Source organism: Coturnix japonica, chromosome 5 (assembly GCF_054131305.1).
Source record: "Coturnix japonica strain WE chromosome 5, WE-NBRP24, whole genome shotgun sequence".
NCBI lineage: Eukaryota > Metazoa > Chordata > Aves > Galliformes > Phasianidae > Coturnix > Coturnix japonica.
In genome coordinates this window covers 50268641-50294274 of record NC_140667.1, presented here as the reverse complement: position 1 = coordinate 50294274, position 25634 = coordinate 50268641, and the positions used below count along the sequence as shown (strand labels likewise).

General features: G+C 41.8%; 1 protein-coding gene across 5 annotated transcripts in view; it reads left to right on the top strand.

Annotated features, from left to right (window-relative positions):
• Positions 1 to 25634, top strand: part of BRF1 (BRF1 general transcription factor IIIB subunit) — a 155119-nt gene that overhangs the window by 92653 nt on the left and 36832 nt on the right. For 3 of the 5 annotated variants that reach the window (XM_015865581.3, XM_085547802.1, XM_085547799.1), the window contains 4 exons: positions 14895 to 14956; positions 17186 to 17267; positions 17365 to 17420; positions 19262 to 19518. The exons of 1 other annotated variant lie outside the window; for it this stretch is intronic. In XM_015865581.3, coding sequence (XP_015721067.1) covers positions 14895 to 14956; positions 17186 to 17267; positions 17365 to 17420; positions 19262 to 19518 — 457 coding nt within the window. The remainder of the gene's footprint in view (positions 1 to 14894; positions 14957 to 17185; positions 17268 to 17364; positions 17421 to 19261; positions 19519 to 25634) is intronic. One more of the 5 variants, XR_014946165.1, reaches the window with a different exon arrangement.

The window sequence follows — 25634 nt, the reverse complement described above, 5'->3', positions numbered from 1 at the left end:
TGGTCAAGGAATGGCTCTTGGCAGCAATGTGCTTGACTGGGAGGCTGGCTGATTCTCTCCCATCAGGGAGTCCCAGCCTGGTTGCCTGTGGTGTGTTGGAAGATTCCCTGCATTGCTTCTTGGTGTTCCTCTTCAACAAATGAAGGAGTGTTGACTCCCACTGGGTGTTTGTATCTTCTTCTGTGGTCTCCCTTTCTTTCTCAGATTATTCTCTGAGCACATCAGTGCCAACCATTTGAGAATATATGTGTATATGCACGTATGAAAGTATATAAGAAGATATAATCAGTAATTAGAGAGAACATTATGAAGCTCTATTAAGTCATAATTACCACATACATGAGGAATAAAGCTGCTGAGTTTAGTGCTAATTGTGTTATATATGCAAAGTACAACTTGGTCATCAGTGTAAGCATGCGTGTCCCCATCCTGATGGCTTCTTCTGGCTCTGACTCTAGTGGTGCTCTCACTCCAATGGTTTTGAGCTCTGCCTGTGGAAAGCAGCAGTGTGGTGACCTCCTCAGTGCCACCTTCCTCCCCTGGCACCTCTCAGGGTCTGCTCTTCATCCTTGAGTGCCATTGGATCACCAGGGAGTATTTTCTATGGCAGGACTAGCTCTTTACCAATCCTTAGAATTAGGCAATAAAAACCTTTATGCTAGTTCATCTTTCTAATCTAGTGTCTATATTCTTGTGTTTGACAGTCTTGATAGGCCGTATCACTGATGGAGCCTTCATTATGCTGTTAATGAGATGTGAAGTGCTTGCTGCAGCCAGCGTGGTAATAGGAGACCACCAGCTGCTTCAAATGCAGCTTTTGGTACCTGAAATCTTTGATGGGAATTACAGATGACATGATCTTCTTACCTGACTATATATATCACTCCCACTGTGATGTACTGTGTGTGCATGTATTACTCCAAAATATACATTTTTTTGTCATGTGAGATCTTTGCATTTCATTAAAAGTTAAGAGTGCTGTAAATTCATTCCTTATTTGTATTGTGAGTAACTAGGAAGGTGAAGGGATGAGAACTAATCATTTAGTTTAGCTGAAAGGTTTTCAAGCAAATCTAGAAGGGAGTTCTGGAGAGAAACCTGCGTTTGTTAGAGGTGCTGGGGAGATAAATGTGAGTGACAGCATAAGCTGAATCATGTGAATGTATTTTTTCAAGCATTCATGGATATACGTGTTAGGAATTTTCCAGAGGTTTATCAGTACAGACACTCCTTGCAGGAAAGTGTGTGTCACTTCTGTCCAGCAGCACGGTGCAGGCAGGGAGAAAGGGGGAAACTTGGCTGGGACTTTAGGAACGGTCCTTTGCCCATAAATAACTGTAATTATGGAACCAGTTGTTCACCAGATACTGAGGGAGAGCTGTATTCACAGTTGACTTTGGTACCTGCACAGGTGTTGGTCTGTGTTTTCTTTCTGCTGGGGCTTCTTTAAAAGGTTTTCTCTTTGTCAGCACTCCCTGATGTCTGAAAAGGTTCTGCTTCGCAGTGTGGAAAGTGCTTTCAAGGGCATTTATGTTTGCACCCATCTTTCCATGGGCTGTTGTCTCTGGGGACCTGCAGAAATGCAGCCATCTCTGGGACCGTTACCCTGCTCTTAGATCACTGTAGTTGGCCGTGGATTAAAGAAAAGCTGGGGGAGGTGGTGGGAGGGTGACGACACACACACACACAGGAAACCTGGCTAAAAAACCTGATTAGCTCCCCACCAGCATGAGAATTAAATGATATTTCCATTTCCGCACCTGCCAAAATGTGAGCCTATTAATGCTCACAGCTGTTTGGTTCGGTGCGCTGTTTTCAGCCGAAGCGGACGGTCCTGCTGCCAAAAAAAGAAGAAGAAAAATCTTCCACCAAAAAACTCAGTGAAAACTGAAGTTGTTCATTAGAGATCTGTGGGAAGTGAAATGTGCGGAGAATAGGCGGAGAACATCAAGTTAGGATTGAAAGCTGACTGCGAGGAGGAATGTTATTTAAGCAATCCATCATGGCATCTGCAGTGTCAGAGTGTAGAGCTGGGCTGAGTTCAGGGAGGCTTTGTGGTCCCAGTTGTTATTGAGAATAAAGACTTATTAACCTAGGTCAAGAAGCCACAAAACATGCCCTTGGAAGGAGGAAATACAGTACAGACAGATTTGCACGGCTTAGCTACTTTCAGTTTAGTATGATGGACAATAAATCCATGTGCAGTGCTGCAGTGGATCCTGTCTGTCCCATGTTTGTCTTGTATCCTCTGAGAGAGATGAAGTAATCCTCTGTTTGGTGCTTTATTTTCTTATGATTCAGGCTCAGCTGTTAAAGGCAATACCTGCAAACTGAAAATGCTCAGAGTCTTCCAGGGATGTGCCACTTCTATATGGTTTGATGGTTGGTTTTGTTGTAGCTGTTTGGGTTTTTTTTTGCTTTTCTATGACATGTTTGAATTTAGTTTGAAAAATTAATTCCCGTATCCTCTTAAGGATTAACTTCATCACACCCCTACGTACTTCATCTGTTAGTCTGAAATCCCAGGGCTGGCATCGTGGTCAAGAAAAACATGTGTGTCTATGGGTTGGGCTGCAGACATGCATAGATGACCTTTGTAATCAGGGATTTTCAGATATGACAGTACAGACTGTTGGTGGAAACTGTCACAAACTTGGCCTTGTATGATAGCAGTTAGATATGTTTGGTTTGCTAAAAGCTTTCGTTGACTAAAATGGATTTGTTATCCAATAGAGGAGTAACATTAATGTTGTCAGTGTTGGCAATTAAAAATAATTCTGGAAACCAAATTTTATTACTCCTCTTTGCATTTGAATTTGTTTTCCAGTGTTACTTTAGGGTGGGTGCGTTTATTAGATCTTTTTTCTTGTGTGAAAATGAGATAATTGCTGTTTGTTTGTTATTCCATCAGCAATTATAATCAAAGCAGCCGAAAATAGATGATGCTTTGACCTGGAATCAGAGTGACCTGTCATCATGAGGCTACTGTAGTCCTCAGCTTTTCAGTTTGATTCTTTTTTCCTATGTGCTCACCAGAATGCATTCAGTAGGGCTGAAAAAAATGCTTTTAGAATCTTCAGTGTTCATTAATTACAGCGGTGCAAAGCAATAGAAACTGACAGATAAGACCCGCTATGACTTAGTTATTAGTAGCAAAAATGGTGATGTTTTGTTGAGGGTCGTGTGGACTGTGGTGGACCAGCCAGGTGGGTAGAGAGAGTTGCTTGTGAATTCTGGGGGCAATTTCAATGTGTTTTTTTACAGCTAAGTTTTGCTGTAGTAGAAAGTACTTGAAGTCAGCAGATTGAAGATAAGGCTCATCTTCCAAATCAAGATGTCTGTTTACACAGAAGATTATAAAAGTTGTTTTCTGTGATGAAAGACAGTTTACAAAGGGATGCTGGAATTAAGGGAAAGAATATGAAATGGGGGAGTGTAAATAATACTCCAAAGTAATACCAGGAAAGAAATTCAGTGCAAGAAGCGATTTCTCTTGAGATAGATGTGAAGACATAAGCCAAAAGTAAATGTCTGTACAGGGGGTGAAAGGTTTTACTGTTTTCAAGCAATTCACTACCTAAATTCTGTGTTTGATTCAGTTATGGTGGTGAAACCACCATGTGCTCACAGATGGTAAGGAAGGAGAACAGTTCTCTGTGACCAGATCGTTAACAGTTCTATAGGAACAAAACAAATAGCTGATTTTGGAAGTCACGTTCCTAACTGGTTTTATGTTTAAGGTAGAAAATGTGTGTTTTTCTACAGACTTCTGTAGAAACCAGCGTACTGAGATGCAGTAATGTCCTTATCAACATTGCATCGTGTCACCAGTGGTGCTTTATAGAAACAAGCACTGCTTTCCATGTCTTAGCAGCATCTCGCAGCTCTGTAGCATTCAGTTCTTCACCAAGACCAAAGACGAAGCCCAAGACCAAAGTCAAAAGCAGAAGCCAGCTTGTCCAGTTCTCCCACATGGCCAGTGTTGGTGCATGGTCACCTTGCAGGGAGCTTTGTTGCTGGGGCTCTTGTAGACCTGCTGAGGCTGTTCTAGTTTCCACCAGATGCTCAGTTACCCCTGTAAGATGGAATGTGTTTTGGAGGCCGCGTGGAAGGATTTTAAGCCCTCCAGTGACTGGGAACAATGTTCTCAAATGCTCTGCTACCCAAGATTGTTTTATATTCATAGTGCAGGGAATAGGATTCATACTTGAAGCCCTTAAGAGACGTGCGAGCGATGAGGAAGTTTGGTTTAACAAGGTGGGGAAGGGATGCAAAAGGGTACATTGAATTCTCTCCTGAGAAAGCCTTCTTTTAAATTTAAAGTTTGTTGCCTTATGTAGACTTTCAGAAAGTTTGCACGAAACCTTCTTGCCTTTGAAAACTTGATTCTGAAGGTATTCTGACTGAAACAGAACATTTAATATTGAGGCATTTTGGTCACGGAACAGTATTTGTGGGCAAGCAATTTAAAGAGGTACTAATACGAAGCGGTGCTGAACTTGAAAGGATACAAACCATGTACACAAACTGGGTAGAATATCACTGGGAGCAATAAAACCTAGGAATTCTTCATACTGCTTTCATTGCAAACAATTTTTATGGTACGGCCTGTGAAGCAATTGAAATGCAGAGAGCTGGCACATCACTAGATTGATAATTCCTCCTGCTACTTACAGGTACAGATGTCCCCAATTCTTTCTTTCTGTCACATTAAAGCGTCTTGTCTGTTTCAATTTCATGCCTGCCTCAAACATGGCACTTTTTTTTTTTCTTCTTAAATCATCTCCCTACTTTTCTTTCCCCTCTAAAAGTTGATATCAAATGAAATCTAGCGGCTGTTTCTTATCCGAAGGTTTACGCCTAAACTTTTAACAAGCTCATTTTTAAGAACAGTCTTTCCTTGAGAGAGCGCTTGGCTGGTGCATCAATAATTATGTAGCTATAAAGCAACTCTATAAAATGGCACCTCCTTGCTGAACAGATCGGTTTTGCAGAGCCAATGACAAAGATAAATGTTTATTATGTTTTACTGCTTTTGGTTCTGCAGATGCAATACAGCTCTTTTCTTTCTGGCATAAGCATTACGAGAAGTAATTTCCAATTGTGGAATGTCTATGGTAATAGGGATGCATAACTAGAGAGAGCTCACATTGACTTTCAAATACCAGAATGAGTTTGCAGTGCTGGTGATTTAGAAATAAATAAACAAATATTTATTTTTTTCTTTGCTGAACCAGTTTTTCAGTCACTGGAATGGAACCCTACGGTATCATGCAGTTACTCCTTTGAATGAAATACTACTGTATTAATTGTTGGCTCCCCCCGGTCTTGGCAAACTTCCTCTTTCTCCTTGTTGTGTCCAGAGTTTTCTACTTGTAATTTTACTACAGAGCAGAGAAAAATACGATGGCTAAAAGAAGCACAAAAGCTTCAAATTGTTTCTTGTTTCCTTTCTTTTTTTTTCCCTGTGTTACAGTGTAATTAAGGCTGTGTCTTGGATGACTTGATGTTGTTCAAATCTATCCTCTTCTTTTGGGCAGAATGGGAACATAGTCTGTAATATTTTGTGCTCTGTAGATGCACAGCCATCCTGCGAAGCTGCTTGATTGCGGTATCACTGCAGGGATGAAACCATCCCTAAATAATGCCTGAGGAACACCTTGAGAATTAAACGTGTGTGAATACAGATGCCCAGATCCTGCCTTCGCAGCCTCTGACATGTCCTGCTCTTCTTGTTTTCAGGCTTTCCTGGGCAGGAGGTGAGGAGTTGATCCGCAGACTGGTTTGCTGCCACTGCATTGAAAGTCTTTGTGGCAGCTTCTTGCTACATCAGCAAATGCTTTCAGTGCAGATCATTCATTTCAGTTGGCAGTCGTTGATGGTGATGTTTCCCTGTTAGGCTTTATTTCAGCATTTGAGGATTTTTATGTTTATTTTTATGATGTGAAGGAAATTGCATGGGAGATTTTTTTGTTTGGTCTTTAGTGTTCTCTGCTTTATCTAGTCAGTAGGATTCAAAATCTTATCCTTGCAGGAGACAGAGCTTGTGTCCATGCAGTTTGCTTGTTCTTCCCTCATCTCTCTGAGGGAAACCCATTTCCTGGGCTTATTTCACCGCATGGTTAATGATGCTTAAACCTCCTTGGAAAGAGTTTGCCTAGTTAAAGCTAATGTAGAGAACAGTCCATCCTAGTCTTATCTGAAGGATGTATTTTTATATTTTTATCTAAAGGAAGTAGGTCTAAATTTGAAATTAGGATCTTATGGCTTTAGTTTCATTTTGTAGTGAAATGGTAGAGCAAAAGTTATCCAGATATGATTTTCTGAAGGTAGCTTTTAGTTAAAGCTCTGAAGAGAACGACTTGAGGTCCAGGTGTGCGAGTGAGCCATAAGCCGGCAGTTTGCCCCTGTAGCCAAGAAGGCCAGAGGGTTGCATTCAGCAGAGGGAGCTGGGCCTGTTTGTCTTGGAGAAGGCTGGGAGGGAATCTGATCAATGTACACATCTCATTTATGAGAGACTGTCGAGAGGATGCGTCCAGGTTTGTCTAAGTGAGGCTCAGCAATAGGATGAGAGGCAGCGTGCACTAACTGGAACACAAGAAGTCCCACATGAGGGAAAACTCCTTTACTGTGAGGGCATCAGAGCACTGGAACAGGCTGCCCAGAGAGGTTATGGAGTCTCCTTCCCTGGGGGTATTCAAAACCTGCCTCCCAGAAATCCCAGTGTGCTGTAGGTGACACAACTTGGGCAGAGGAGATGTCCAGAGGTCTCTTCCAACCTCAGCCATTCTGCAATTCTCTAATTCTGTAAAGTAAGCTTTAACGATTTCAAAGAAATCAATATTGCGTTTAATGCTGAATGTGTTTAAAAGGATTGGTACATGAAATGCACATCCCTCTCTCCAAATGGGCTGCAGACACGTAGTCATGTTTCTGAGAATTGTTGCCATAATACAGTATGTTATGGTGAACTTAGATTAAGCCTCATGGGAAAGCATCGTTATTCAGTAAATTAAAGAAGAACGACTTTGATACGATGCCATATGTTGTAAAATAAAATGGATGCATGACGGAAAGAGCCATGAATCCTCTTAGTATATGTAAGACAGCCATGATTTGTGACTTTCTTCCTGCCTCCGCAATACCATGTTAAGTAAAGATCTGATATATTTAAATAAATTACATTTAATGGGGTATGGGACCTTATCATTTCCAGTGCTCTCTTTCAAATCTGTTACCAGTCTACCTGATTTTTGAGACTCGGTAAAATCATCGGAGCTCATTGCTTCATGCTGTGTCTGATCCACATTTAAGCTGTGTCTTTCTTGTGCCTACTCCCCAGAGAAAACCAGCAGCTTGCTGAAAATCTGTAAAATCAGCAATACGTAACCTAGCTCAAGCGACACATGAAATATAGTCATGCTACTGTATAAACTTTATATACAACAGTCAGATGTTGAGATCAATCAGAGTGACAGGTTGTACAAGCATATGGCTGGCCTTTCTAATAGCCATTAGCTTGAAAGGCCGACTTTGAAACTGGCTTCATTATTCAGAGGTGAATCATGCTGCTGGGCTTTGTCAGGGAAAGGTTATTTCTCCAGAAACCTTCTGTGAACGGGAGGGCATTTTTCCCCAATTCCTGGAGAATAAGACAAATTATTCTCTAGGAACTTCTCCACAAACTTTCTTCTTTCGGAAAGTTGTGGTATTGGAGGGCATTCCAATGCTCTAATGATGTACTTCAAGCATATGGAGTGCACATGCTAATTACACTGTGCTCAGTTCAGTCTAATCAAATGCCAATGCACTGGGGCCTCAGAGCTCCAGCAGGCATGATGTTACATTTCTCCATTGCTGCCTACCATACATCTGGGAAGATGCTCACTCAAGTCCCCAGAAAGTGTACAGAGAGGCAGAGAGAACCAGAGCACACCATGCTGGGGAGCCTGGTGAAGCACATGTGGGTTGTTGGGTGAGGTGACCACGTGAACCTGCGCTGCTCCATTACCAGCTGCAGCCACCGTTCTTTATGCTGCAGAGTTCCATCCCTCTGTGCTTTGTAGGGCCGCCACAATGGATGCGGTAATGCCTTGGTTCCTAAGGCAGGGCTCAAGTTGAGCGTGCTTCCCCCCCACTGGCTTCATTTTAAAAGCTTTTACTTCTTGTAGAGAAGCTTCCACTCTTGCCTGTTCTTCTACTGTGATAATAATAAATAATAATAATAATAATAAACTTTCACCTTCTCTTTCCCCATCTCTGTAATTCCCTGCTTGTGATTTCTCATTAGCAATGAAGGAAGGAAGAAGCTGGGTAACAAAATGAGAAATTTCTTACCTGATAATTTTCTTTTGGTTAACAGCTTCTCACCATTCAGCTCACCCGGATAAAGTGGTAAATGGCCAGAATACAAATTGATTTTATTTTTTCTCTGAATGAAGAGTCAGATATATAATCTAACACGCTATATCATGCTGTCGTCTTAATGCTAATAGTTGCCTGCTGAAGCATTTCTGTGGTCTGGGTGGCTTCTGATGACTGGCACTAGCTTGTCATCTGATGTGCCACAGACCTGCTCTGAACATCAGTACAAGAACATCCACTTGTGCTAAAGGAAATTCGCTCCAAATTATTGGGCTCTCCTCTGAGCCTACCTTGAATTTACTCTTATATACAGGAATATAAGTTAGCTTTGCTTTTACGTTCCAGTACATCAAAAGGAGCCTCTCAAATACTGTTCAGACCCTCTTGATTTCTTCTGGCTTGAAAACTGCGCATATTTATGATCAGCAGAACGTAGTTTGGTTCATAATTAAAAATCTACAGATAAGAATAAACCAAGGAGAATTCTAGGGTTTGCTTTTAAACTCTCGTTTCAATTGGGGTGTGGAGGCAGGAGCAGATTTAGTTCTCAATAGAACAGCACATGCCCACTGCTCGGTGGCTGAGTGTTGGTTGGGTAAGGGCCCAGGTGGGCTTGCAGGGATGCACAGCGGAGCGCTTAGCGCCTGCAGCAAGACCTGGCTGCTTACCACCTTGCTGCAGTTGCAGAAATGGTGCTCAGCACTTAAACACAAAACCAGCTGTTCCCTTTATGGCTGGCTCCTGTGTAAAGTGCTCTTGCTGTTTTACACAGTGGTCTGGCAGCACAGAAAAAGTGAACCAGGGGCTCTGATCTCAGCCTGTTTCCCTTTGCTGGCTGCTCTCCGGGCAGTCAGGCTGCTGCAGGAGATACAGCAGCACTTTGCGCTTACGGGTGTGAAGAGAGGAGCTGATTGAGATGCTGGTCATTTCTTCTCTCAGGCCTTTTCCTTTATATAAACTGTTACTGTTGGATACCCCTGCAGAGATTTAAAAAAAAATGCAGAAAATACAGGCCAGAAGGCACCAAAAAGAAGAAAGGGGGGAAGGGAGAGGAGAGAAAAGATGCCAAGAACAGCATAAAAGGCAATGGAAGAAATGGTAGTAGGGAGTTGGTGACTTTCCCAAATCGGATGGAAAAAAGCAAGAAGTGGGGAGAGCTTCTGGCTTTATAGTCTTCATTTCAAAAGGCTTTTAGACTGTAGAGGTGAATGTGTGGCCTAAAGCTGAGGTGTAAGTGTGTGCATTGCATCCTCCACATTCACACCGTGGTCAGTGCTGGCGTTGTTAGAGGCAGAAATCACAAGCTGGAGAAGCCTTGTGACTTTACATGGGAGCTTTGGAGCTGAAAAATACCAGTTGTGATAAGTAATTAATGTGCCTCTGAGTGAGTATTTGTCAGGGTGGTCAGTGATGACGGTTGGCTTCATCAGCAAGAAATCTCTCTTGGCGTGTTGTTGAGAGCTGCCGTCATCTGAGCTCTTGGTCCTGACAGCACGGCTGTGATCTTAAAAAAGAACAAAGAGCTGCATCGAGTGGATTCACTGTTTTTCTGATGAAGAAGTGTTTAAATTAACAACTTTCCATGCCTGTTAGACCACTGCTATAACCTTTAAATGGGTATAAAATGGGAGCGGATCAGTTAGAACCTCCATCCACTGTGAGTTGAAACAACAGTGATTCTTTTCTCAGCATGGAGATACTGCTGAAAAGTAGGTTTTTCTTAGTGGAAGGAGTGGTGATGCAATGTCACAGCTGCCCAGGGAGTGATGCAGTCAGTGTCATTGGAGGCATTCAAGAGCATTGGAGATGTGGCACTGAAGGACGTGGTCACTGGTTGTGATGGGAGTGGTTGTGGTTGGACTGGGTGATCTTAGAGACCTTCTCCAGTTAATGATTCTGTGAAAACCTTCTGCACACAGAGAGGCAGATGAGCCTGATGCAGTGACTGCAAACCAGCCAGGCTGATCCCAGGTTGTATTCCTGCTTGCTCAGTGATGAGATCCCACTTTAGAGCAGTGGCAGAACTACCAGCCTGTACATTCCCATTTTTTGGAGGGCTTACCTTGCGAACAGTAATAAGGCTTGCACGTTGCTGTTGCACGCTGTTACCTCATACTTACAATAGCACAGTGTGTAGCAGATACATGGCATTTCTTTGCTTTTATTAGCTCAGGCCCTTTCTCTCTTTGCCTTTCATCTACCCCATGTTGGTCTTTGTCTTTACTCCTCCCATCCCCATGCCAGGCTCTGACTGTGCCAGCCCCATCCCTGTGCTGCTGGGCATCCTGGCGCCAGCCTGTGTCGCGTCCACCCGTCTCTGCTGGGAAGAAGGGCCCTGGCTGCTCCCGACGTGCCGTGTTTGCTTTCTCTTCAGAAGCAGGCAGGCTGGAAACTTGGCTTCGGCTGGAGAGGACCCCTTAACCTTGCCTTGGCAGAAGGAAATAATAATGTGACAGACTTCATTTATCTTTATACTGTATGCGTGGCCTCGTGTGCTCTGTAGTCCTTTAGACCGAAATTGCGACGTGGAATTGGCACTGTGAAGGAGTAGGCTGTAATTTTCAAGGTGGCCTCAGGTACAATAAAAGAAAGCCCTCGTTTTTACCTAACCATGAAAAGACAAGCCATACATTTTTTTTGTGACACGTATTTTGCCATCAAGAGCAATTAATTTTACTATGTCCTTATATTCCGGTTTTCATTTGCGGCATGCTTTGCATTGGGGCTCTCTGTTGCAGTCTCAGCTTTGGCATTGCTGTGCAATGGCGTGGCAAGGGATGTGTGTGCAGTGTGGGACAGGAGGGCCGAGCTCCTGCTATTACATGAGCTTCAGAGGATTTCCTGGGAAGCATTCAGCCTTCATTGCTGTCTGTAAGGAAATCCTCTTATCTGGGCAGCGCAATAAATAGCTCTGCCTCCTGTGCGAGGAACTGAAAAACACATTCTTCAAATGTCTGTCGTCAAAAATGCGGGTTTTTAAAGTATATCAGCAGGAATTATTCTTCTCTAATAAATCCCCGTAGTAGCGTGCTATGTATATATTTAACTGGATACACAGAGGTAGAGAGAGGGGGAGACAGTGCTAAAAGAGGGCTTAGTATGCATTTAGTAATGACAAGAACAGTAAATAATCCTGCAGGTTTACAAACCTAATCCCGAATGTCTGTTTGTAGCTCTCGTGTCTCTTAGAGTCCGCTGGCAAAGATGTTAAGAGGCTGCAAAGAAAGGGCTTTTTTGTTTTTTTACTTTGAAATACACAGGGGGACGGCTGGCTGACTGGCAACAGTAAGTTACATGGATGTGGCTGACCGGGACCTTGACTGAAAGCTCTGGGAGCTCCTCTTCCTCTGCCTGCAATGAGAAATGCAGTGAGGAAGGACCCGGCCGCCCCGCTTCTGGCTCGCTGTCCCCTCTGCCCAACAGTAGTTTCATTTCAATGTGGCATTTTGGGGTTTTGCTTTGTTTTGTTGAACACAGAAGTTATTTTTTTGCCCGTGCCCTGCAGCAGAGCGGTTGTTTTTCTTTAACAGAAGAAATCCCCGCTAAGAGCCGTGTCACATGGCCCTATTGCTTTTAAATAAGCTTTTAAGAGGTTGGACCAGATGTTGGCCACATCTGTGTTTTCATTTCGTTGAAAATTTCATTTCAACCCTTTTATTAAAAGGGAAAATGATCATTTGGAGATTGTTTGGAAAAGTTTAGCAGCTGGGAAGATCTTTCTGGTATAATGAAAGTGAAGGGCTATACTTTCAGTGCCCTGGAGCGAGCAGATGAATGATGATGGCTGGTAGGGCATGCTCATGACTGCCATGGAAATTCTCAGATCAAAGTGGATGTGTTATTCTTTGAATCAGCGTTGTGTAAGAAAACACTTTTTTTTTTCCTAGTGAAAGTGTTAAACTAGAGGTTTGAAGGCTCCTTCTCATCTGAAATACTCCTTGCAGTTGATGAATGCCTATCACATAGGCAGAAGAAAGGGCTACTTGCAGGCAGACTGGATATCCTACAATTACTCCCTCGACTGCTGTTACAGGGTCTGAGAAATGCTTATTATATACAACTTGCTTCTGGATTTTTCTCTGCAATTTACCAGTTGGAGAATGAGTTTTCTGTCCCTGGTGCTAATTGATCCAATGAGAAGAACTGGCACCTAATTCACTAACAAGTTATATTTAAAATGACATGTGAAATTGTTCATGGTGCCTGAAATTACATCATTTTCAGTCTGGCATAGTAGGGCTGTATAAGGAAACAGACATCTACTGTACTGTGCCATATTAAATTTTAAGCCTCTGATCCAAAAATATAGCAAAATATAGGGGAAGCAAGGTGTTTAATGACAAATAAAAGCAGCACCAGTTGATTCTGGTGAGAAATCATTATTGTTCCTAAAACACTGTGACAGTTTTAGCAGCAAATAATTTGGGGACGCAGAGAATTTTAAGTCAAGTTGAGCTGTGACTTGAGTTCCAGAGCAGTTCTCAGACAGCGCTGCAGATTCTGGTTTCTGAGCCTGTGATGATGTTCAGAACTTAGCAGTGAGGGATCTTTCTGTTTGGTTCCTGTTTAATTTTTGCCCTAATGTGTAAGCAGTCAAAATTTTAATTTATTTTTTTACTGAAAATCTTGAAGATAAAAGGGGCTGGTGAGACAAGGAGAAGGAAAACCTCACCCTTCTGTCCTACATCTTAGTGCCTGCAGCACCTACCCAGAGCATAGGAGACTCAGTTTGAGACCCGGTTCTGCACAGGCTCTTCCAACCCAAGATGTATTACTCAGCCCCGGGCACACTCCTGCTTTCTGCTCTGGAGTTATTTTATTTTGTGTAAGTAATGAAACCTTTCTCGGAGCCAGGTGTGCAGTCTCCTGGGAAGGCGTCTCAGACAGTAGACTACAGAGTTCACTCCTTGCCTCGGTGATTATTTAAGCATTTCACTCACTGGAAATTCACATATCGGTTCCAGCAGGAGGGACTGGCAGTGGTGCTCGGCAGGATGCCCCGGCCTCCCGTTGGGGATGCAATGCACAACCATTCTTCTTTGTGCTTTGCATGATTTCGGCTTGCTAAAAAAATCCAGTCAGTTATATTAAAGGTATTTTAAAGAGGCACCAAACCACTTGGATGTATTTTCTCACCTTGATTTTCATTTCCAGCCTCAAATGAAGGCATGGTTTCATAGAATCAAAGAACCATTAAGGCTGGAAAAGACCACTAAGGTCATCTAGTCCAAATCCAACCCATCCCCGCCATACCCACTGCCCATGTCTCTCAGTGCATCTCCATGGACCATGATCCCACCACTCCCTGGGCAACTGTGCCACTGCATCCCCACTCTTTCAGGGAAGATCCAGCCATGCATCCTTGGGTCCCATCCCTGTGTGTTTGGTAGTGAGTGCTTGCACGAGGAGCCGGAGACCCCTGGGCAAGGTGTGCTCTTACTGCACAATGTAGAGATAAGAGCAGGAGTTAAGCGTAGGTGCTGAACAATTACATAGTTAATAGTTATCACAGTCATAAAGCAAAACTTTCACACCCTGGGACTCTGATTAGAAACTTCATTTATTTATTTTTCCTGCAGCTTGGGTTGTCTGTTGTCCGTTCTTGATTAAATGTAATGGAGATGACCAAGGAATCTTCTTCATTCCCCAGAATAAGTCTGTGTTGAATAATGTATTTTCTTCTCTACCTTGACTACAATAATGGTATATTACTACTGTACATTAATATGATGTGGAAAATCAATTTTGCTGCTATAAGTTGTGCTGGTCCCAAATTAGATCTCAGTTCTTAGTTTATGACGTTTAATGAATAGAATGAATCTTAAAAACTCTTGTTTTCGGGATAAGTCTTAGTAAATATACAACCATAAAATGACAACAATGTTTTAATTACAGAAAGTCATTATTGCTGCACATTTGTTTAGACCCTCCCATAGATTTCAAGTTATTTTAAGGTTTGGAAACGTTCTAATAATTCCCATTTTTTAAAAGAAAAAAAAATGCATATTTTTACAGAACTGATATGAGTTATGTGGTTCGAATGACTGTAGATCAGAATTAAGAGTAGACCTACGGTATGACTGTCGGTGTGATGTATCATTCACTGCTTTGTGCTGCTTCCTTGTAAACAGAGAAGTATTTTCTAAGCCGTAATTTACAGATGAATCACCAGGATATGGGCCCTAGTGAAGTAATCCATGTTATGGTGAATGAAAAATGGTGTCATCTGAAATGGCTCTCTGGGTTCATGGTGAAAACATGTGGCTGTAAATTAAAAAAGAAAGGAAAAAAGGAAACGTGTGGTAGATTTTTGGTCCTAAAGAGAACCGCGCTGGCACCTGCATTATAAATCAGTTCAGTGTGGTGCATGTTGGTGTGGATCCCCTCACATCACAAGTACACAACAGTTTCTTAAACCTCACTGATGAATGCAGAAGGAAAGGCGAAGAAGTGTTACTTTACCATAGGACTTCAATTGCAATTGATTTTGAAGAAAACGTCTAGCTAATTAAATGTGTTCTTTTATGTAGGTGGAAATACAGGAGATGGTGAATTAGATCTCAGTGGAATTGACGACAGTGAAATAGATAGGGTAAGATACGCTTTTATCCCGAGTCTCTCTGCGTTTGGATATCTGAGAAAGAAAAAATGGTTCTTATGTGGTGTATTCTCTCCATCTCTACCTCTTCACTCTGACAGTGCTTGCCTCTGATCTATAGAGAGGTTCGACTGATTTCAGCTATCTGGGGTCAAAGCTAATGTACATGCAAGCTGGTGAATTTAGTGCTGATTTTATGTATGTACGGGACTGCTGCTGCTGCTTTCTTACTGTGCTGGCATGGTTACATTTTAGAATACCTTTTATTCTTAGGAGAACTTTTAAAAGTTTGGTGGAACTGTAAAATCATTATTTAATTACAATATATTCATCTTATGAGGCTGTCATGGAAACCAGGCTGTAGAAGCAGCATGTACAGCTTCTGTGTGCTTAAAAAGATTCCCATCGCATCTTCTGGGTTTATTATTATTTGTGTGGCAGCACAAGGTACCCTTTCCATAACAGGCTGAGTATAAAAGACAGCTGTGGAAATGGCCTGTTAAAGGGCACACAGCAGATCAGTGTATGAACACACAGTCCTCCCATCAGGGCCTCGTGTCCTCTACAGCCACCATGTGAGTTGGAAATGAAAAGTGCAATTTGAATGGATAACACTGATACTAAAAGCTCCTTTTGGAGGACGGAGTCACCGAAAGCAGAAGGGTTTCATAGAGATTGCTGAGAATCGGGCTTGATCTGATGAATATTCTTGGTGAGGAATGGAGGAGTAGGCAAATGCTTGGCCTGAGGGCAGCTGTGAGGAAGAGCATGGTGGAAGTGGAGTAGAATGGGGAGCAGGGAGGCTGGTAATGTGAAAGCTCCCAGAGCTGATTCTGAAGGGCTTCGATAGAGCAGGTCAGTCTTTTAAAACAAAAATGGGGAAAGAAAAAAGCACCTTTTCTCTACTTTGTAGCCCGTAGTGAGGTCATAACTCTGCTTTTATGACCTCATGTTCATTTCCATGGCAGTAGACTATAATACTGTAAGCCCAAGATTATGAACTCACTAAAAGCATAAGAAAGATGAATAACTGAGCTCTGAGGAAGAGTTTTACTATTATGACCCACCTTTAATAGAAACAGATGAAATAGTGAAATACTGGCCTGATAAACCAGTACCTGTGCAGCTGCTTGCTCGCCCCATTTGCCCTCCAAGGAAGGACCCCTCCCTACATCAGTTTCATTTGCCTGGAGTTACTTTTCTCATAAAATTCTTCTGTCTACATTTTACTTCAGAGAAAATCTGAACTACTAAAACCTGTAAGACGGAGAAAAGTCAGTTTGTTTTTCTAGCACTTAAACGTTGTTTTACAAGTTTTGGGTCCGTTGCTTACAAGTGAATTGTCTTCTTTATCAGGGATGATCCCGTTTGTCTTCTCCATTCTGCAGAAGTTCTTCATTGCCAGACAGCACATGCCATACAGAACCTTTGCTTTGCAGACAGTTGTGCTAAATGCTGGGCTTATATTTGTGTGGGAAATTGACAGGAGATCTATCTAGCAACCTGCCTGCCTGCTTACTGCCTACCTGCCCACCTATCTGCTTATTTCTGTGATTTATTTGAATAATTCTAGGTGCTTTACAGCTCCGCACTTACTAATGATGTTGCTGTGATTAAGCAGGATTAACTGCAGGACGTTCAGATGTGTGCACTGCACCCAGCTCTATGAAATCTAAAGGACTGAACCTCCAACTGCTTTCATTCACACGACCCATTGAACTAATAATTTTGGTAACCATGCTTAAACCTTCCCAGAAACCTACCTAGAAGACACATGTTTCTGTTTTGGTTTTGGTTGTGGGTTCCCATGCTGTTTTGAATTACAGACCACCATCACCTCTCAGAATTACTTGCAGACAACCATGTTGTCATGATACTCTCTTACATCATCTGCAAAAGACCATAAAAAACAAGATCATTCTAAATTAATCATGTATCAAGTATTACGATGGCATACAATGAGTCCTGGATGGTTGTCAACCACCCCACCACAGTTTGGTAACCCGGTGCTGTGTTTTGAAAGCAGGTTGTTGTTTTTCCAGCTTTAGGATTTGCTAGAAATGCTCTGATTGTTGCATCTCGGTCATGTTTTCTTATATATATGTATATTGTTTTTAATTAAACAAATTAAGAATTGACCTTGTTAGTGGTTTATCAGTTCAGTTTTGCGCTATGATTTTTAAGTCGATTTCTGAAAGCAGATGAACTTGTTTTGTCTTTTAGTATATACTTAACGAAACAGAAGCTCAGATAAAAGCAGAGCTGTGGATGAAAGAAAATGCAGATTATTTGAAGGAACAAAAAGGTAAGTGGATAGGACTGGAATTCTTCTTTTGGCCAGGGTTGCTGAAATATGCAGTCTGTGTAATCTTCATGCTGGTTACCCTTTTGTCATCTTACAGAAAAGGAAGCAAGAATAGCAAAAGAGAAAGAACTTGGGATTTATAAGGAACACAAGGTATCAAACTGTGTGCTAATTGTGTCTGTTTGAAAATGTCTTGGAAATTCATTATATCTGTTGATCACCCTGTGTAGGCTGTTTTGGGTTGGGGGGGTAAAGGGATGGGTCACCACTAAACAAGCCAAACCCAGCATATTTCTATGCATTACATGAATAGAATGCTGTAACTTCTCTCAGTTAAGTTAAACTGTTAAACTGAAAGTTAAACACTTTCTTGCCCAAATGTCTATTCTGAGCTACCATTAGGAAAAAAATCAGTGCATGCAAAAACAGAGCTAGTTCTTGCATATAGGATTGCAGTCCTAATTGCTTACTTATTTAAATACAGTTCTTAGGACATGCCTGACTTTTTTAACGCGTGCATGGGGAATTTGTTTGTACTTGCCCTACCTTAAGCAGCTTCCTCTGCTCTTACTATAATGATTTCTTTATGAACAGCTGAAGAGGTCTTTGTTATAGCCACTTAAAGAAGTATTTAGTCCTACCTTTCATGAAGAAGGCAATGGATATGTTAACAAATGGCACGTCCTGTCTCCATGTTTAGCAGCTTAAAGCAACCTAATTGGCCGTATATTCACAATTTACAGCATTAGTGTTTTTTGTAATTGAGCGAGTGACAAGTCAAATCTTCCACATGCAACTAAAATCCATGTTCGTTTTTAATGTGTGTATCTTGTATCTTTCTTTTCTGCCTAATGTGAAAGACAGAGTTTCCCACTTCCCCTAGGTATTTCAATAGCAAAAACAAAACCAGACAATGAAACACTGTTTTATGCTTCAGAGTCCCTCATTCATGCCGCCCTTCCAGGGCCGTGGAATTCTACCAGCAATTTTCAGAAGTCTATAACTCTCTGGCACTGAGAAGCAGCCCAAACAACCCACCTTTTTGTTCTGACAACACAGGAGTTTTTCTCGAGCTGTATTGTTTCTGACAGCTCAAGTAGAACTTGATTAATATAGTGCTTTCCAATTTCAAGGTAGCACTTGACCCATGTAGGTAAACAGAGGGGCTATTATACATTAAAAAATAAATCTCCTGCGGAGCTCGGTGTTAAAAACTTCCTTTGAAAAGGAAAAGGTTGAATGAGAAACAGAAGACTTTTTTTGTGTGTTCCTAGCTAGGCATTGGTCCCAGACAGAAGTGTTCCCTGGTGTCATTTCTCTTTGTCTGGGTCTGTGCAGCATCAAACTGCCACATAGTGTTAGCACTGGGCTTGCAGTGCTTGGCCGAGGGAGGTTGTCTCTCTCTGTGGGCAGGTGATGTTGCTGCAGCATCCTGCTTCTTCCCCAACACCATTATTGCTTCGAAAGCTGCTGATAATTGCTAATTTTCTCCACTTCTTTCCATTCTGAGGAAGAGTTGGATGTGAAGCTTTCAGGCTTCATACAAAATGCTGCTGTCAGTGCCTAGGGAAGTGCCCCAGCTTGACTCTCACTTGGAAGGTAGTTTTAACAGAGGAATTTATTTGCATGCTGGGTGATGTTATCAAGGTCCCTGTTCCTGTAACGGGAGCTCTCTCCATTTTTTTTTTTCACATGTGAGAAATGGCCCACGTTGCTTTTCTGGCAGCGGTACAAATGTGCAGTCAAGAATTTGTAATAAACTGCGTGGGCATTTGGCAAAAATGGGAAAGCCTACACTGAATTCTTGTAGAAAAAGAAGTCCCTTAGCCTTAGTCCTCCCCCAGGCCAGAGAGTGCTGACCTGGCTCTGCCCCATCGCCCATCCTGTCCCCGAGTCGCCAACACCTGTGCAGGGACTGCTGAGCTACAGGTCACCCTTCTGCTACACAACCATTTTGTTTGTCTCTACATCACTAATTTTATATTTTAATTAAGCCAAAGAAAGCTGCAAAGAAGCGGGAGCCAATTCAAGCCAGCACAGCAGGAGAGGCAATTGAAAAGATGTTAGAACAGAAGAAAATCTCAAGTAAAATTAATTATAATGTGCTAAGGGACCTGAACAGCAAAGGAAGTAACACACCAAAGAAAGAGGATGACAGCACTGATGACAGCACCAACACCAAGAAGCTGTCAAGAAGAAAATCTATTGCCAGTAGGAATATAGCCAGCCCTGTAAACAGTGTGGGAAAAAGGTACCGCAATTGTTCATTTCTATCTCTGTCTGTGAGACTGTCTATGTATCTTTCTGAGCCAGACAATGTAGGTACTGAAACATTTGTCTGAGGCTAAAATAATGCTGGGCTCTTGTTTTTATTTATTTTGCCTGCAGTGTCACAGTGGAAACTTATTTATAGTTCTCGTATCAAAGGTCTGTTTTGGTGTGAGTTAATCATTCTGGAGGAGGGAAGAAAAAAAATCAATGGAAATTCATAAACATCAATCTTTGGGCCACGAACAGCTTTTCTTCATATATCCCTGACATTTGGTGTCCTCCCTTTCTGGGTTGTCTGTATCTGCTGACATGACACTAAATGCTCGAAAGCTTTGGCTTTTTGCTTCATTTGAAAAATACAGTTCCCATCTGTTATGACAGCTAAGCTGTTTTGATTAGCTTTTATTTTAGTTTTGTTCCAAACTTTTGTTGTTAATTGGTGACACAAATATAAAGCTTTACAGTAAATATGCTTGTCGGTTTTCTGGTCTGCATTTGCAAATGTTTTATAGTGTGATGAAAGCTACTATTTTAATGTGCAAAATATTCAGACTTGCTGGGCAGATTTGTGGTGTGCTGTAATGTGTAGAAGGAGATGGATGTGTCCTATCTGCAATATTCAACTGTTTTATTAGCAGTTCATGAAATCATGTCGGATGATCATTTGGATGATCTCTCTCTATAGTAGTTTCTTATTTAGTTGCTAGATATTAATTTACTGCCTAAAAGATGTTTTTTGCTTCCAAGGCCATACACCACCAGGAAATCCAGACACTTAATATAGAAATGCTAGATGGTGTCTTCATACTGTTGTTTGGAGAGTGAAGGGCAGGGGGTGGATGGAGGGAGCAGAGGAGAGCTGGGGTTGGTGATGGCACTGCTTGCAGCAGCACTGGAGTGGGCAGAGCTCATGGGAGGGGGCTCAGGGCTGTCAGAAGTGAGAATGAGGAAGGAGCTGCAGCTGGAGGTGCTTCAGATATGATATTTTCTCTTCCTAAACGAAGCAGCTCTGGGGAGAAAAAGGCAACCAGAAGGTGTGAGAATTCATCTATTGGCAAAAGGAGTGAGGATGTAGCATACCTGTGGAGGTAAAGCCGGGTGGGCTGGTATGGACATGGCCATACACAAACCTATTACTATGACCTGGTTTGCACTTGGGCAATTACATTGGCTTTGGCCAGTGCTTTTAACTTCTCAGTCAGAATTGTGTCTACCCTCACTGTCACTGGGATACAGATTTTTGCAATGTAACAAATGTCTTTTGTTTTTCTGCTCTTCCTTCTTTATTCTGTGTTTTATCAAAATGGCTTCATCCTCATTCAGCTCCTCATCTCTCTAACATCAACAGCTTTCCAATTCATTCAGTGAGGATTTTAGTTTCCTATGTAAGTTGCTACTTCAGGTCATGTTTAATGACCTAAACACACATATTTTCTAATAGAAGGAAAGTGAAGATGGATTCAGGATTATCTCACAGCATTGGCTTATGGGTTTCTTTTGTATTTAACAGGCGTAGTGAGTCATATTTCTGCAATTTTTAGTGAAGCACGGCTCAGATACAGTTAGCAAGAATGGAATGCTGTGATGGACAGTATGGGCTTGTGAGGGACCCATTGCTTTTCAGGACTTAGCAGTAATATGAGCACCCGAGATGCTTCAGCACATCCATTCATGTCCCTTTGAGGTCTGCTTTTCAGCAGTACTGGGCACTTGGAGCTCCTGTTGAAGCCAGCAAGTTAAACCCTTAACAGGTGTTAAACTCTTTGGAAAATCATGCCATAAATATTTAATTTAACAGTGGTGCAACTTGAAAAGGTCTCTAAATAAATACACAAATCAGTATTTTCCAAAAGCAGCTAATAAAATGTGTTTATTTTTCCACTTGAGTGCCTAAAGTACGTCCTTAAGATGCATAGCAGTTTCCTGATGATGATTAGCAGATCTTAGATACAATGAATTTTGCAGCAGAGCACTTGAGAGAAGGTTGGTGATACATGCAGATACGTGGTTAAGATTTTGCACTCCAGAAGTAGGCAGCATTCCTGATTAAATAATATCAAGGACTTGGCAAACCATTTGTTTTTTATTTCTTACTGTTAAAAGATTTATGACATACTTTTGATTTTATTTATTTATTTTTTTGGCTGGTAGTCTTTAAAATGGCATGCATAAATTTCTGTGTTTCTCATTGTTCTAATATGCCATGCATTCATTTCCTTTGTTCAGCATTGTTCCTCTGAGAGGTGAACGGCTAAATACTTTCCCAGTGATACAAAAATAATGGCAATTTATATGCAATTAATAATAATAAAAACCAGGAACATTGCTCATTAGAAAATGAATGAAGCACATAACGTAGCGTTATCCAGGAGGCATTTGTGGAGTTCTTGTTAACTGTTTTGGTTTGTAGTGATTTACAGTCCAGCCCATTCAGCTTTGTATGTCTGAAATATTTAGCAAGCTCTATGTGACTGCAGCAGCACCTTGCATAACTGTGCTTTGCTGCAGTCCTTTAGTTTGCGGGAGATGTAGTCAGGATTGAAAGAGCAGCTGATTTAGTCCTGATCCCAATTAGGACTAGGAAAGGTATACTGCTTCTTGGTGATTAAAGCACTACTCCTGTAAAGGTATTAGATTAGGAGAGTAGATTTGATTGCTTTCCGTGTTCAAGCAGAGGTCCTATAAACACAGCTGACTTTGTTACATGTCTCAGAAACCATCTTCCTATGCACTATGTAGCACCTTGGAAGCAGCAGGTTTACCTCCATTTTTCACATTGCCTCTTGCTGTAAAATATGCTGCACTTGTATTTCTGGGAAGAGGACTTCAGATCTTCATTTAGAGAAGATGCCACAGCCAGACGTGGTGCAGCATCTTTGTTAGCAGTTAGTGAGCAGTGTTAGTCACTTAAGTCTTATAAGAAGTTGTTGGCCTGCAAGGAATTTGTGAAGCATTGGAATGCTGACCATCCTCATGGAGCATGCTTCTGTGGGATGGTCTTTCACTCACATCAAAGCAATTGTAATCAGCATTAACTTAATAGTTACTTGGAGCCAAGTTCACCTCAACGCGATTTCTTCAAAATTCCCAGTTCACCAGTATTTTCAAAAGCAAACTGGATTTTTGAGTAGTTTTCTTTACCACAAATAGAATCATAGAATGGCCTGGGTTGAAAAGGACAGCAACGATCATCCAGTTCCAGCCTCCTGCTGTGTGCAGGGTCACCAACCACCAGCCCAGGCTGCCCAGAGTCACATCCAGCCTGGCCTTGAATGCCCGCAGGGATGGGGCATCCACAACATCCTTTCACAGCCTGTTCCAGTGCGTCACCATCCTCTGTGTGAAAAACTGAACACTGTGCCACTTCCTGAGTAATAGAAAAGGACATGAGTTTTATAGAAACATTTTCCCTAAATATACTGGGGTTGCACTTAATGTATCTGTCAAGATGGTGTAAAAATAGTAAAAACACTGTAAGCAGTTTTAGGAAAGTTTGTTTTGCGTGAATATATTTCACTGCATTTCTCAGTACATTGAGTTAGGGGTTGTTTTTTGGTTCTGGTGGTTATTGCGGTTGCTGCTTCAGAAGCAAAAGCTATTTCATTGAGTGTTACAGTGATGTGGCACAGTGGATATTACCGTAATAGAGATTGCAACTTTAATTTCAATGACCAGTTGCACATTTTATCTTCACTAATGTCTTCTGTGCATATGAAACAGGTGTCACAGAAGACGAATGTGTTGAACTCCTAGAGAAGAGCAATCGCCACTTGGAGCTACTTAAAACCTAAACTCCACTTTGAGCTTCAAGTCCACTAAAAACAGAGTCTGTGAGCTTTTGGTTGGAAGCTAAATAATTTATGTTGTATTTGCTTGAGCTGAATCTTGCTTGCAAAGTGAAATGTGTTGTTCCAAGAAAATGTGGGAACAAAAAAGCTTTCAAGTCACTACTTTTTAAAAGTTTTATGCCCGTTTATTGCCGTGTACTTGAAATTGGTAACGATATTAGAGAGGACGGGATATATCATCAGGGGAATAAATGTGTCAGGTTAATCTCCTAAAGAATTTGCCTTGGAAGAAGTGGAGCAGGACTGCAAAGCGCAGCTGAATCCACTGTGATGAAACGAGGTTGTTCTGAATGGAAGCATATGAATATGTAGTAGAAAACCAGACAAAAGCCCTTGGTAGAGATTTCAGGTTTGATTAAATTTTAAGTTTCATCACCAAGTTCTCTACATGGTCTCACCTGTGTCCTTTCGCTGGTAATGTTCCCCCCAGCAGGATATGGTGCACAGTGCCTGGGGCTGCAGGGCTCAGTCCTGGCCTTAAGGGATGCTTTGGCTTAGCATTTGCTCCAGCCATGTTTTTTCGTTGACTTCTCAGGGAATATCACAACCCCAGACAAATTAGCTTGGGAAAGAGGAAGCTCTGAGGAGACCTCACTGAGGCCTACCTGTACCTGAAAGCTTACACACAGGAGAGGGACTGACTTATTACACAGTCTTATAGCGATAGGACAAGGGGGAGAGGGGTTTTAAATTAAAAGTGGGGAGACTTATCTTAGATGTTAGGTAAGAAATATACTCAGAGGGCGGTGAGGCCCTGTCACTGCTGCCCAAAGCTGCTGCCCTGGAGGTGCCCAAAGCCATGACTGAGGCCCTGGGCAGCCTGAGCTGGGGGTTGGCAGTCCTGCTATGGCAGAGGGTTGGAGCTGGATGATCTTTAAGGTCCCCTCCAACATAAGACGTTCAAGTGATTCTATAATAATATGAAGAAGCTCCTTTCTTACAAGGGAGAATATACAGAATGCTTTCTACAGCCTCATGTTTGGCGTCTCATTTAAACACAATAAGTGGCCTGGTACTTTCTTGGCTCTGGTTGAAGTCAGATTCCTGTAAGGGGTAAAATAAGAGCAGAAGCCTAATTTACTGATTTTTGGTAAAGTTGTTTAAGAGAAACATCATTAGCAGCTGCAGGCTTTGTCCCTCCCTGGGTGCTTGGTCTGGGTGTGCAAGGGCAGCGAGCGCTGTGCACTGTGCTTGGCCTGACACTGCCTCTTCCATGTAATTATTAACCCTGCAATCATCTGGCAGAACCTGTCTGTTCTTTTCCTGTGTGTAGGAAGAGAAGAAGCCCCACATCCAGGATTACTGATAGTGACAACCCTTTATTTTCAGTTGTGTTGCCCAGGTGGGTGCTGTGTGCCACACTACTTCACTGCTGCTAACCCAGCTTCAAGTCTGAGTGCCCATGATGCTTGTTCTACATTTGCTCTGGCTTATGATTTATTTTTATAAACTCAAAGCAGACATTTTTTTTTTTTTAATGCACAGTACTTTTAGTTTATTTTATGTTATGAGAATGGTATTTGTGGAGGGGAAGAGGGTGAACTCAGTTTTTCCAGATGACTTGGATCAATCCAGAACTGCATGAGGCAAAAACTCAGTTTAATCCAAGGGATGCTCCAGTGTCCAAAAAACCATGAAAGTGATATTTCTATTGTGTTTCTATCTGTCCTTTATGCCAAATAGACTCAAGTGGTCATTCATTAATTCAAGAATCTGTGATGCATCTGTATGCATCTGTAAAGCATTGATTCATTGTGTATAGAAGCAAGTTGTTACAGAACCTCTTTCATTAGGAAAAATAACATCGCTGCAATAGTTTAAGAGATTTGGAAGTGGGTATCTGAGAGGCCTTTTGATTGTAGGGGGCACAGTGGGGCCTGGTGTTCTGCTGGGCATCCTCAGGGATACCCATGGGTGAGCTCTTCATGATGAAGCTGAGCTGCTCAGGAGGGAGAAGTCCTCGTGTCTGGCAGATGTGAGGCTTTTGAAAGTCTTTTCTGTACCAACTTTAGTATGTATTCTCCTTACAAATTGGTCCTTTGAGATGAGATCTTAAGAGTGTTTTTATATTCTTTAATTTTTCCACCATTAATTTTTATTTTTTTCAGTATTGCCTTCAGCTCTTTATCTAATATACCTTTGATAGGCTGTTTTTTTCCCCCCTCCGCTTTGAAGTCTATTACATGGCTTGGAATTCATATGTATTACTCAAAGTGAGATATTAAACTTTATTTCTCATCTTACGCAG